The sequence below is a fragment of the Alternaria dauci genome, chromosome 5 (genome assembly GCF_042100115.1).
Source record: "Alternaria dauci strain A2016 chromosome 5, whole genome shotgun sequence".
In the NCBI taxonomy this organism is placed as follows: Eukaryota; Fungi; Ascomycota; class Dothideomycetes; order Pleosporales; family Pleosporaceae; genus Alternaria; species Alternaria dauci.
Genome location: NC_091276.1, coordinates 2,606,105 through 2,621,039, shown reverse-complemented (window position 1 = coordinate 2,621,039; position 14,935 = coordinate 2,606,105). Strand labels below are relative to the sequence as shown.

Sequence of the window (14,935 nt, the reverse complement as noted above, 5' to 3'; positions counted from 1 at the left end):
AAGCCCAAACTGCAAAGGCAGATGCATCGACGACAAAAGCGGCGTCAAATACTGTCTCGGTTCCGGATTCCTCGGCAACTGTAACTACAAGGCATACACCGAGGGAAGCTCGTGTATTGACTTTTCCAACATTATCCAACGACCGCGCTCCATCGGGCCCGATCCAGGCGGGTACTGCATGTTGTTCAAGGAGAAGGATTGCAGGGGGGAGCCGTTGAGGGTTTGGGAGAAGAGGGTGTTTCAGACGTTTAATTGTCCGGGTATCTCGGAGATGGGGGGGAAGAATGAGTGGTGGACTAGCATGAAATGTGTGAAGAATCAGTTTTGAGGTGTGCGGGCAGAGGGAGAATTGGATGAGAGAAGGGGGTGAATGTAGGTGGGAAGATTAGGTGGTTTGTGCAGATTTAAGGAGAAGTCCATGTTCTCGGTAAGCATTAGTAAATGGTTGGACGATCTTTACGAGATAGGTTCTGGAAGAACAAGGAGGGCTTTGGCGATAAATGGGTTTCGCTTGAAGCAAAATCAGGGCGACTAGAGCGATGATTAGGTGTCGCTTTTTGTCTAGCCATCGGATGCGATATTAGGGATGCGAAGGAGTATCTTGTATTGGAAAGCAGATGTTTGATTTGTAACTCTATAGACATCTCGTGAAGACGGACGTAGGATAGTTTAGGGTGAAGTTGTTACACTGTATGATGATACTTCACCGCCACCAAGTTGTATACGGCACCAAAGGCTTCAAAGCCGCTTCCGCATCCATCTCTCCAATTGTGATGTGCATGGGTAGAAGAAACTTGTCATAGCATTCCAGCTACTCCGGTCTATGATTTAGAGAAACTGACGTCTTCTACTTCCATCGCGATGCTCGTACAGAAATGGCGTATATCAGGATTCGCCATCTGCATTAGCTCCCTCTACCCTTTCTCTACCCTTACGCCACCCAACACAGAGGATCACCTATCAAGTCAGCTCGTAAAGCTCCTAACTTGATATCTAAGCTTAATCTTATATATCTGACAACATGCTAACACTACCGGTCACGGTCTTCTTCGCGATCGCCGCTACTGCTCCCGTCAACACGCCCCCAATTGACAACATCCTTCTCTTCAACGCTACTGACTCTTCTTTGTTTTCACGCGCACCAGTCGAATTAGTAACCTACGGAGATCCACAATCCTCCCTATGCAACCCCAGGGTTGGCCGGCCAGGCAGCGTGTACACGTGCCCAGGCCCGAACTTCACTCCCACCGCCACGGAACAATGCGAGTGGCACTCACCTCCCGCTCCGGGCTTGTCGTCATGCATCACTTTCGTTCCGCCCAAAGCCCTTCCTTAGTCGATCGGCCCAGATCCAGGTGGCTATTGCATTCTCTTTTCGGCAAACGAGTGTAGGAATGGGCAGATGGTTTTGGGCGTCGGAAACAAGTTTTACAAGTAAGCTCATCGCTCTGTAGATACGTTGAGCGTTTGCTAACAGAGATAGCACGCTTGGATGTCCGGGCTTGACACATCATTTCAAGGTTGGCGCGGTTGCGAGTTTGGAGTGCTGGCCGCTTTCGCAGCGGTGGTAGTGTCATGGCAGATCAAGAGCAGGTTGGGAGATGAGTATTGTACTTTTCGTCGTGCATGACTGCATCAACCTGTCTTTTCTGAACTTCGTCATTGTGTTGTGTTCGCGAAAGTGTAACATGTTCGGCTGCGTTCTGACGCTAGGTACCTAGAAGACGTTCCGTGATTGTCCACAATTTTCTGACACCGCGCTATTACCACCGCCGTTCGTCACTGCGTCCTTCAACGCCACGTCACCCAACTCACTACAAATCCGCTGATGATAAACCACTAATGCATCTACGAAGGCTATCAGAAACATCGCACTTCCACGTAAATCGCCGTAAGCACTTGAGTTGTTCGCAGCCAGGCAAGCTACCATTTCTTCACGCTTGCAGGCTTCTTGGTCCTACAAGGTCTGACATTAGCCATACAGCCGGACCATCGTCAATACAGTCTATTCCACTGATGAAAGTACATCTAAGACGCCTCAATCACCTGATCACTGAGCGCTTTGGCTCTCCAGAAGTAATCGCCGATGCCGCCATCAGACTCACCAGTGCCTCGCTCACAATTATCAGAGTCAGTCCTTCAATACTCATCGCTGCTTGACCAATCACAAGGACCACTGCGTGCTACAGCATATGGCACTATAGTCCAAGAAGCGACTGGTGACTGGATCAAGCTTTATAACCCGCCATACGACCGGAGCGACCATAAACGTGCATTCCAGAGCCGGAAACAGGCCACCCAAGTTCCTATCGTCGACTTTCCGGAAGCAACGAACGGCGTCAATGATCTTCAGGAGCCACGAAATCCGCTAGCGCAATGGGTCAGAGACTTGTGGCCAAGATCCAGTTGACCGCCCGCGAAGGTGGCGATTCAATGAGGTCTATACTTCGAGTTGCGCAATCGTAAGAATTCTGTGAAGTATAGAAATCAAAAACTGATTATGCCTCTCGCAGAATTTCTGTCGATTCACGCTAGATAGGAGTCAATGCCCTAGCTGATTGTCAGCTGCTAGATCGTTGGCTCCAAAGCAAGTCACATACACACATTCACACATCTTCAGATCCTACGTTCTCAAAGAACATATAAATATCTGAATCTGCTAAACATCCTCTTCCATAGAATAGCGACAACGATAACACTGATACCTTACTTGTAACAACTACTATACCAATATTCCAAAGATCCACTGCCGGCCGGTGTACCCTTGTCAAACAACGCCATCTTACGTCTATAGCTAAAGACTTAGCACTCGAACACTTCAGTACCAGCAAAAACTTACATATACTTCACCAAGCAGCCTTGTCAGCCTGGAGCCAACAAATCAACATTCGTCTGAGGTCTCTTCCCCCAACATCAGTACACCACAACAATATGTGTCAGATACAGCCATACAAGTGCAAACAAAAGCATTTAATTGAAACCAAAACTGAATATTGCACCGAGCCTAATGCATGCTACATTAAAGCACAATACAAAGAACTGGAACCCATGATTTTACCTAATTATAAGTGTCCCGAATGCCAGGAATTACCACAGGAGACTCTAAGCAACTATAAAAGAACTGGAGAGAAACTCGCTCGCGATTACCAATGGCCCAGTAAGTCTTGCTCGGATGAATTCATAGTCCAGTTGATACAAGTAGCAATTGGAGGGTGGACGTCCAGGAGAAAAGAATGGGAAGAGGGCGGAAAGCGGACTCCAAGGCCGAGACCTTGGACGAAAAGGGAAAGAGATGATGCGGTACTCTCGATTCTGCTTGCCATGAAGCCAGAACATCGGCCAACTGGAGGTCCACAATCGTCGAACCCTAGAGAGGGTGGAGAATTGGAAGATGTATCATTTCACCATCCTCGGGGTCACAACGGCGAGAGCTCTTCTAAGTCCGGTGGCATAGATACTCCCAAAACAAAACGTCCCAACCCTTCGGGTCCAGGAGATGATAGGCATAAAGGCAAAGGAAAAGGCAAAGCCACGCACCCAAGCCCAGACTCCGGAGCATATGAATCTTCCTCTTCAGACTACGAGTATCATCCAGGCGAGCATCTCGACAGAATGGAAAGACTTGATGAGCGAAGGGCTGGGAGGATCCGGGCACCAGGTAAATAGTGCTTATACGAAATATATATGAGACATACACTAACTTCGTATGTTCCTGTCTGTAGTAGGACCCCAACCAGCAGTAGGAACTCATACAGATCAACTGAAGACGTCCAAGGGCTCTGCTCCAGCTAAATCTGCACCGAGCGTGTCTACAACCGGTGCTGAAGTACACACCGCCGGAAGCAAACCGACCTCAAGTAGTTCTACGAGTGGTCCGACAAGACGCAATACCGGAGAATCGGCCTGGAGCTCTAACCCAAGGGACTATAACCCATTTCATGATCCTACTGACAAAGAATTCAATACTTACAAATGGGCAATCGGGCGTAATTACAGCCGTAATCTGTACGCTGAACCTAGCCCTACAAGTTCCAGGGAGCAGTCTCCAGCACCCCATGCTAGCAGAAGTTCCTCCCATGTTGCAAACCAGTCCTCTGCCAGTCACGGTAAAGGGAAAGAACAGCGTAGTCGTGCCTCATCGAAGGCAAGCTCCAAGGGATCCGTTGACAGCAATGCTTTCATGGATGATTTTGTGAACCTATCGCCAGAGCGAGCGCCAACGCCAACGCATACGTCACCTCATCCAATCGGTGCGTCTCATACAACCGGCACGTCTCATTCTGTTCCGGGCTCGCATGATCAACATGTACGCACCCCAGTGCATACTACTACAGGGCAGACTGCCGCACGCCAGAACACGGGTACTGCGTCGAAGTCTACAACTCAAAGTTCATCGTCAAGTTCTAGACCAAAGCAGGACAAATCTGACAAGGGTAAGAAACCCGATAAAGGCAAGGGACCTGCCAGGAGGAAGTGAAGTGAAACAAGACCCAAAGAAGAAACCGACCAGGAAACCTGGTCCTAACGCGTAGGAAGAGGTTATAACCACAAGATATCTCACACGTAGAGTTGAACAAGGTTTGACTGGTTGCTAGGTGTAGTTCTTCACGTCTATTAGCGATGAATGTCTTTATATTCAAGATTTCATTAAGGTCTAGTGTGGTGCTACATCGAGAGATTCGGCACCTTTTTCTCTTGCTTTGTTGCTGCACCCACGATGTATGTAATCTCTCTTGTAAAGCTTCTTATATTCAAAAAAAAAAACACCAAAGACAATTTGAGTAAATCTACAAACGTAAACTATAGTTTACACAGAGTTGCTGTATGTGCGCAATTATGAAACATTGCTACAGTTGCTATTCCTTTAACTATAGTATATAATTCAAAATGAACGATGAGCTACTTGTAAATTCTAAACTCTCTTCGCTTCTTACACCGTAAAAGAGGCTCTAGAATAAGAGGTATCGCGAATACTAGATGTCGATAGTATTAAATTAAAACAAGACTCTCTACTACGTCTTTGTATACTACTGATTATGATTCTAGTGTGGTGCTCTAATGTAAACGCTGTCGGTGTTAACGGTCGTGTTATTGAGTCTTATTCTATTGAGAGGCCTTCTTCTGTAACGCGATATCGATACTTAACAGAGAAGAGAATTGAATATAGCTTGATTGTCTGGAGCAAGTTTGTGTGATGATAATTATGCTTTGTTAATGTTTAAGCGATTGCACATTTTCTAGTACAGAAGGATAACGATACGAACAATGATAATTGATCTGCTAGCTTAAAGTGGCTTGTTAGTCGTTGGAGCACAGGACTTGTCATATATAGTCACATCTGAAGAGTCACATCTAGAGATTGACGATAACTTAATCTGTTTGTCACGAGTAGATATATATACCTTGACCTGCTGTATCTTTTTTCTACTAAAAGTAACAACAGAAAGTCTCCCAATCTACTATTACATCAAAACTTTAGAGACCTACTGCCGGCCAGTATCATACCGATAGCTCGTCCTACCTGAGCACTTGAATAATCAAACACGATCAGTTCTACACGAGTATCTCGTTAGATAATCCTATTCACTGGCTATCCGATTGTTCTCACCGATAGCAACACTCCACCTTTGGTAAATAATATGTGTTTCGTTGGGAAAGCCGGGTGCCGCAGCTGCAATTACGAATGGAATGAGTCCAGGGTTTGTACCATCAAAGATTGCTTTTTCAAGAGATATGGCGGCAACACGGGTTTGAAAAGCTTGGTAGACGCACCATTTTGTGACAGGTGTCAGCGGAAAAAGAAAGAGAAAGAGACCGGAATTCAAGGCTCATCCCGGGCCTCACCCCAACTTTCCAACTCAGCGTCCGGACATGGATCAGGATCAGGCAAGCGCAGGCACGAGGCATCAACACAATCGCCACAACAGGGACTAGGACGGTTGCCGAGACAGGCACAACAACAAAAGGTACCAATGACCTGGGAGCAGGAGCAGGAGATGAACAGGGAAGATTTCTCCAATCAGGATATTTTTACGCGTTCTAGGCACCATAGTGACACCCCCCCTGCAGAGACTCCTACAAGATATCGTGCCACAGGAGATGCTGTCGCAAGCCGGGACACGAGTCCTTCGCCGAGACGAATAACCAGTAGTACAACGTCAAGTTCCAGTCCAAAGGAGGATAAGAGTAAGAGCACTCCCAAGAAGAAGAAGAAGTAGATTGAAGGAAAGACGCACGATTTCTAAAAGACGAGTCCGGAGATTATCAGTCGGTTACTGGAGACCCTTCCCTGTGCCTGTATTGGCAATGCAGAGGTACTATCCGTTTTTAGATGTTTTGGGGATGATCTACGAGTGGACACGGTAGTCTGTTCTCTTTTTTCTCCTTCTTTGTAATGTTTGTTCTGGCTCTTCCTCTATTTACTGGTGAGGTTCTTGTGTTTATAGCGTGGATGTTCTGGTATCAGGTATATGTTTTGCGATAGTTATGGTTGCGAGTCTTTTTACGGTGGAAGTGTCTACAACAGCGAGATTAAGGGCAGAACTGGTTACAGCGGAAGTTTATGTAGCGGGACAGAAAACTTGAATCTACAAAAAAAACGAAACAAAGTGCGTATGCGCAGACGTGGCGGATAAAGACAGGAGGAAACGCTCGTGTGCGTTATGATGCGCAATGCGGAAGAGGACGTCGGCCGCGATAACAGTTCAAAGAATAACGCCTAGTACGCGTCACTTCCACGCTAAGACTTTACGTCATCAGATTTGACATCATGATGCCGATCATCGCCATCCTGGACGCGTACCTTACTCGTACACAACAACCACGGCAAACCACCAACCCATCGATCCTCAGCATATCCTTTTGAAAACAACAGAGTGGGGTGAAGTTGATATCACACTTGTACCCATCGGCTCGCGACATGGGCAGCGGCGAGCGAGCACGAACATGAGGCAATGTGCATCCGGCCGAAGCTCACACACGAGAACCGAACGACCGAACATGATCTTGTGTACGTACTCTTTATTTCAACAGGAACACGCCGGATCCATCACGACGTCGTCACATCGCATTTTGAAACCGCGCGAGAAGCGCGACGAGCGTGCACGACCATACGTTATCGGTGTTCAGTGCTCGAGCCGCGACACATCATTGCGATAAAGTCCATATTGGCCAGCCGCAGCTGCGGCATAATTATGAGAAAGCAGAAAGGCATATAAGACGCAAAGTCTTATACTCGAGCCTACACCATGTAGACGAGTGTCATGTTCCCTTGCCGTCGGGGTCAGGCACAGCTCAGTCGCATTGCGCATGAGAACAGCAGCCGCCCTTTAGGTTTTGATATAGAAGTCATTGCTCAGACTCTGCTGACGCACACATAAATCACCTTCCATTTGTTTTGAGCCAGCATCAAATTGCGCACTTCTTATCTTGTTTCAACAGAGGGAACACCGAGGGAGACGCACGCCATGCCTCAAGGTCGGTTACATTTTGAAACCTCGGATTTTGAAATCGCTGGTTCGTTTTGGTGAGAGAGAAGAGTGGAGGGTATAGGATGATAAACTGCGCACGCACTCGAGCGAGGTTTATGCAGCCAGCACGCGTATTAGCCCCAACCACGGCGCAAGCATAGTCGGAGAACCACATCATGGTCTTATCTTTTAAGTTCCAGAACTTGAATTGCAGCGAACCGCAACCGACGCCACATGTCATGTCATTCTCATAGTGCTTTTTGAAATCCGAACATGATGCGTACTGTTTTCGTTTGACGCGGCGGGACAGGAGAGCACGCGCCGCATACAGGGAAATCAACCATGATTTCTGGCCGTCTGGGCCAGCAAGCCATTAATCTTTACTGACAATCCTTTGGAGTACGAGTCTCACAAAGGAGGTAGTGAGATGATGAGGGTAGTCGCGGCTCCGAGGTACGGGAATGGTAGTGGAGAGGGACGACTTGGAAACATTTGAGGAAATCTTTCGTTCTTTTAGAATATGTGCGCGCTAGATTGTATTTTTGATATGCGTTCGATCGTATCCACTTCTCAACGTCCTTCAGTTTTTGCCATGCAAGGCTTTAGGGAAGAGATCTCAGATCTGGACATGCGTCATGCTTCGTACGTTTTTGGAACGAGGAAAAAGACTGGGAAAGATGTATTTTGGTGTGACAAATCTTTCCAGGCAGACCCCATCGCTTTTTCGGGTGATCCTTTTTTGGGGAAAATTTGGTAGAGAGACATATGAAGAAGAAGAAGATAGGGTATGGAAGGGGAGGTTATATATGCTTCCTCGGACTTGGGCATCACGTATACCACGCCGTCACAAGGACTAGCGATGACGTGCGGAAGTAAAAGCTGCATGGATAAGAGCGGAACATAAGGAGATATGTTCGATTGGGTTATAGGTGTTGAAGATGTCAGAAAGAGGTCGGAAGATAATATGTTTGAAGGCAGTACACTACATGCCTTGGCCACTTCGATTTTGGTCCTTCGAGCAACCCAAATAGGTATTTCATTTCCTTGAGCAAGTCCAACTTTTGGAGAGGGGAAAGACACGCAGTTATAGAACCAAACTCATATCGCCCAGAAAGCAAACTCCATGGAATATTTCGCATCCTTTTACTTGCGAATTCTCTCTCATTTGGGAGAACCTGTTCGTTCAGATCGTTGAGAAGTTTGGAAGTTGTGATTGGCTCAAGTTGATGCGTCATCGCAGTACCATGGGATGAAGTGGATGAAGAAGAAATGGATGAATCAGACGGCAACCATGGGAATATTTCGCACCGCCTTTTGTCAAACATCGTATCCTCAAAAGACCCTCATATGCCGTCCACAAAGCCTAAACGCAGCATGAATACCAAAACTCAAAGCCAATGCACTACGCCCACACCCACGGCACCCAGCATGCAGCGCAGTCGTACCATGGATTTTCAAAGCGCCAAATCCTCTTCACCAAGAGCTCACCCAAACAATCATTGGTCGTGCATGCCATCCATCAACCGCACATCTCACATCTTCAATGTCCTCCGATAGAACGGCCCACGGTACGCCTCCGTACCACCCTCGTTGTCCAACCCCAGGAACGGCGAGCCATAGTCGTTGCTCAGGAATCGCTTGTCTTTCGAATCAACATCCACTACACCCTCTTCTACCGCCGTCTTGAAAAGCTGACCGTGAATGCAAGCAGTATGCAACTTCCTCGGGCCCAGTTTGCGCAGCATACGGGTATAGATCTTCTTGAGATGGAGAACCTCTTCGCGCTGGCGGCAGAGCTTAAACCCGTAGTCGCGCTGGAGGCACGCTGGAGGCACGTCATCGAGGGGATCTTCTATGAACTGTCTGAGTCGCCAAACAGTACTGCGCTGCGCGGGTGCCGTGGTAAGGAAGGTCGCCAGATACGGGAATAATTCGCGAAAGTGGCCATAATCGTGCTTGTCGAAGAGAGTAACGAGCGTGTTGTTCTCTAGAGCGATCTGAAGCTCGCGGCTAATCTCTTCTAGGTTATCTTGGAGTAAAGCCATATACAAGCCCGCTAGCTGCTGTTCTTCGTCTTCGTCCCTGGTCGTGACAAACCCAAAGGCGTACCATGCACTAGTCTGTACGGGCAGAAGTTTCTTCTGCAGTACGGACCTGATGAGTTGTGTGGTCTCTTGCTTGACTGTAGGTTGGAGGCGATTGAGGGCGAGGTCTATCGTCGGAAGACATTGGCTAGAGATAGCTGGCTGTGGATGAGGAAGTACACCAGGATCCACCGATTTTGGTGTGGTAGCCGCCGCTTCGAACCTCTGGCGCCGCTTGGACTTCTCTTGTCGTTGATGTGGTGGGGAAGGATTCGTGGGGTTTTCCACCGGGGTCGCAAAAGACACAGTCTTGCCCGGAGAGCTGGGTCTGAAATGAAACGTAACGTTTCTGAATGCTTCCGAAGCTCTTGCAGACCTGACAGTGGTACTGTGCACTCGCTCGGGAAAGCCCAATGTGCAAATGAGCTCGTATAACTTGCTTGCAAACCGTGTCTTCTCAAGAAGTGACCTGATTCGTTCTTGCATATGGAGGAGCGTCCTTGTCATCCCTGACGCGGTCTGTATGAGTTTGTTCAACTCTTTCATCGAACCGTTGAAACTGGTGATCTGTTGTGAGAGCGAAATGATCCCGTCACCAAGCTCACGATCTAACATGGAGTCCTTGAGTTCGGGATCGTCCATGCCGAACATCCTCGTGATGAGGTCTTCCATTGTTTCCTGGTTATCCTGAAAAGTCTTCTTAATGTTTTGGATGATGGTTTCGACCTTGCTGTAGTTGAACAGGAGAACGGCGTCCCAGAGTTCGTCGCATGCGATTTCAAGTACATGATGCGGCCCTAGAGGTATTAGTAATAAACTCATAGTGTCGTCGTGTCCAACATACCATCTGCATGTTTCGCAATAGCTGCCAGCGCCTCTTCCAACGCTCGCACGAACTTGCGGAGTTCATCATCCAGACCAACACTCGGTTGACCTGGGCACCGGTTGCGCGTAAGGTAAATATCCATGGCGTTGCCATCCCGGCGCTCTTGTATATCCACTTTCGCGCCCAACATCTTGGACAGTCGCCGCGCGAACCGGTCTTTGAGACTCAATGGCGTCTTCAGTCCGACCATGGGAATGATGCCGGTCGAGTCATCAATGAGGTCTTCCTCTATGAGGATACCATAGAGGTTTTCCTCCACATGTTGATGCTGGGCGGACTTCATACTGAAACTATAACTGGCTTGTTGACTATCGGACGTTATTGCGTCTTGGGGCAGACTGGGTGTGAGGTGAGGCCGGCGATCGCTTTTCTTGACGGCGGCAAGCGCCAACTGAGACTGATTAGGTTTATCGTTGAGGGTTGCTCTTCATGAAAGTTTTTGTCCACTGTTTGGCAGTAATCTCCTGCTCTACAGTAAATTTAATGTGTGGTGGAGGAGAGACGCAGATTGAACCGAGAAGAGGTCGTGGATATAGCACGAGCGACCAAAGACGGCTACCTTTACCTTTACCTTGCGCCGCTGCCACGTCACCGCGTGTAGGATAGCAAGAAGTAAGAGGTGATAGACTGGTGCAAAGACGGGCCAATCTTGACTGGTCCGGTCTGTTTGAGCCCGGCATGAACCGGCTGTGGACGTAAACGATGTATACCAAGGCAAGAACAACAACTACCAGAGATGGCATAGGAAACCACTGGCCAGGAAGCCACATAATCAGATTTAGGCCACGCTTCTTTAACTTCAAACACAAGGAGATGAATAAAACGCTATATGCAATGCAATGCCCACAACCCACCACCTCCTTCTCCATTGTTCCCCAACTCCCAACCTATCCAACTCATTATCCATCTCTCCCTCACACTCACCCACCCACTCACCCCCCAAACCCAAAAACCTCCGCCGTACTCACCATACTCATCCTCGTCCCCCACAACGCCACCCCAATCAACACCACATCGACCGTCACCAGCACGGCGGCACCCAACATAAACCTCGGGCAAAAAATCCTATACAGCATCAAATGCCTCCTCAAATGTCCCGCCCACATCGTCGTCGCGAGCTGCGTCGTCGCATAAAACAAAATATGCGTCGCCACGGCTTTCGTAACAACCGACAACACGCCCTTTTTCTGCGGCTTCACCTTCCACAGGACACACGCAGGGACCGCAATAGCGCACAGGATCTGTGCACCGAACGTGTTCAATAGAACGATGATAGGCGTCCATGGGTAGCGGATTTTGGCTAGAGGGATAAACGCAGATTCCCACTGTATACTGCTGAGCGTAGCCTGGTGTCCTGTTTTGAAAAAGTGGAAAGAACCTAGCAGACCCAGGACCACAGGGCCAATAGCTGATTGACGCAAGTTATTCGTATCGATGATTTCAAAGAGCGAAAACAACTGCCAGACCAAAATTCCAATGGCACCAGCGCCCATTGGCTTCTGTAGCACAGCGATAGCGAGGTACCAAATCGTGATCAACAGTGCATACCGACTGCCATGTACATTTGCAAAGCCCAGAATGGTAACAGCTTCCTTTGGTTTCCCATTCTCGTCGACGCCGGCGCCATCTTTATCAATGATGACGTTCAGGAGGGGCTTCGACCAGTTATAAATGGAGTATCCGAACCCGAGGGCGATGGCTAGCACAATCTGTGCGACCAAGCGTTTCGTGATGCCGATAATGTTTGACCAAGCGGGTGCCCACTCGCCGTCGTCGGCAGCATCCAGAGTCCAGTATGCGGCGGATAGCAACAAGCCGAAGCGCAGCGCGAGGCCGATCCAGAGCGTGGCGTTGTGCTGATAGGATTTCGTGCCGTCGTAGTAGCTCTTGATGAACGTAGGGATGAGGATGGCAGCTGCGACTGGGATAGCAAGTTGCCATGGTGCAGAGGTTGTCGATAGGGCGGAGCCGTAGTATGTGGATTTGCAGTAGGGCATCTGCTCCTCTCGGCATAGTCGGGAGAAGCTGGCAACTCTAAGCAACACGGTGAAGAGGATGGAGTGGTAGGCACCGAGCGTTCGGTCTGCGATTCTCTTCTGGCGGAACGAGGAGATGAGCGCAAGGACTCCGAAAGTGGTCAGGAAGTGTAGCAGGATCTCATCTTCCCAGATGGTAAAGGAGTTTGCTGCGAAGCCCCCGGAGAGCGCGAGAGTGAAGAAGGCGCTCGTCCAACCCCAGATGTTGTTTGGCATTGGGGGCATCATGCGGTAGCTCAGGGCGTAGAAAGTTGAGGCGCTGCCGATGATCCCAGTAAGAGCAGAGGATAAGACAAGGATATGCGATCGGGAGTCTTCAGGCATGAAGATGGTAATGGGAAGACCGAGAATACCTCCAAGGACCAAGCCAATGGCACCTCGGGTGAAGAAGACGGGGGTGACGTCGGCACGGTCTCCGTGAAGGATCCTGGCGTAAAGAGCGACCACAATCAGACTTGCGGCCAGGATCACGACACCACTAACCATCCTGGGAATGTCAAATCGAGCCCAAAGGTCACGACAAAGACGGAGCGTGTCGCGCTGATAAGCACCGAAAGCCTCGTATGCTTGACGCATCTCGTCGCTGTTGGCCTTGGACTTTCCTAGCGAGTTCCACGCGTCATTCGCACTCTTCCACAGCGAAAGCGAAGAGGCTCTGGCGCTGTCTGCGATACCACGGACCTTGGCATATTCGTGCTGGTAGTTGTGAATCTGCGCGGCTGTCAGACGATTGACGGCCGCCAAGTTCTTGTAATCGTCGCCGTTCTTGCCAATGAATGCTTCTTCGATGGGCTTTCCGAGGTTGTTGAAAGGTATCGGCAGGCCGAGGAGAAGCGACAGAGTGGGGACGAGATCGATCTGTCCAACCGGTCGGGTCTTTGCGTTGGCAGGAGGTGTGATATAAGCTGGATAGCTGCGGCCAAACACGCCCTTCTTTGAGTACATCCACAGCGCTGCCTGTATCTCGTCGTCCGACTCTCCTCCGTGGTCGCCCTTTCCGTCCATGCCGTGATCTCCCATAACAACGAGCAGTGTATCGTCATCAATCTCCTGAATCATGCGGCGGAAGACGTCATCCATCTGGTTCAGCTTCGCAGTCATAGCAGGGTGATCAGGCCCATAGCGGTGTCCCGCATGGTCCACGCCCAGGTAGTGGCCGAAAATGACATCCCACTGTGTGGCATTCTCAGCCTTCAGAAGTGGGAAGATGTGCTCCGTGACGCCATTGTCAACAGTGTGTAGGTCCCAGACATTGAACGAGTCGTATGCGTGCGTGAGGTTTGGCTCAAAGTAGTTGGGGAAGAGCGCGTGCCATGTGTCGTCTCCAAGGTGAACCATCCTCTTGCTCGCATTCTTCATTTGCCCGACCAAATTGTCTTCCTCAATCTCCTGGCCAGCAAAGTTGCTGCCCACGTCGATGAAGGTGGGCAATGTCCCCGTTGTGAGCCCCTTCAACCGCTGCATCGTGGCCGTCGGCGGGTCGGCGATGAAGGGCAGGAGGAACGCATTCTGGGGCTGATTCTTTGCCGTCTCGTAAAGTACCGGGAACGCATTGTGGAAATGGCGCGGAGCGACTGGAGGGGCTTGAGGCGGGTTCTCGGCCGCGGCGGCGAGGTCGATGGGCTCAAACTGTTCTGGAAAAGGTACTGTAAAGTCGTATCGTAGCGCGTCAACGATGATGACGACGGCCTTTTCGAACGTCTTTGGGTGCCAGCACCCCTTTCCAGCATCGCCGGCTGTGTACGCGTTGGCGGAGTCGACTGGGGGCAGGGCGCATTCTGACTTGTGGTCGAGAACCAATCGCGTAAGGAGGAAGCCGCTGGTGAAGAGGTAGATACCGAGGACGTGGAGAATTCTGTTCACGTCAGCATGGCGCGTCTAGACGCGGAGGCCGGGAATGGGCGCTGATGAGAGAGCGTACAATATAAAGGTAAAGAAGGCGACAATGATGCCATGCTGCGCTTTGAAGTGCACCTGTCCAATTTTCTTGGCCTTGTCCGGGTCGTGGACTTGTCTCCGGGGAGCTCGCACTGTCTCTCGCGGCTCTGGCTGGTCCGCAAACTTGACAGCTTTGCGAGCGCTGCTCTGGCCGGTGATGTCGGACAGCGGCGTAAAGACCTCGTTCTCCATGGCGGGCGGAGAAGGGGGACCAATTGGCTCGCGGTAGATGCCAATCGGAAGTCTAATGGTATTCGGACGGCGTAAGGGGCCTCAAGGAGCGACAGAATCCATGGGAACAAAGTTGATGCGTGGTTTAAGCAAAAGTGAGGATGTGTCGCAAGCATCCACTGTGGATCGCCCATTTCGCCGAGCCGCCGATGTCATGCATCCGCCATCGAGGTACGCGCCGTAATTACGAGCACCGCTTACGATCTGCTATCGATTAATACGAAGCTTGACATCATGTTCCAACGCGACTTGCAGTTTGCATCAAGACGCATCGCGCGCAGCATTCACTCG

At 49.8% G+C, this 14,935-nt stretch overlaps 1 protein-coding gene across 1 annotated transcript; it reads right to left on the bottom strand.

The window, feature by feature from the left end:
- Positions 1 to 9,001: 9,001 nt before the first annotated feature.
- ACET3X_006296 (uncharacterized protein) lies at positions 9,002 to 14,605 on the bottom strand (the record flags this gene model as incomplete). Its single annotated transcript, XM_069452492.1, has 4 exons — positions 9,002 to 10,350; positions 10,398 to 10,747; positions 11,676 to 14,330; positions 14,397 to 14,605. 4 exons carry the CDS (start codon positions 14,603 to 14,605, stop codon positions 9,002 to 9,004), a joined length of 4,563 nt encoding a protein of 1,520 aa, XP_069306656.1.
- Between the last annotated feature and the right edge of the window lie 330 nt (positions 14,606 to 14,935).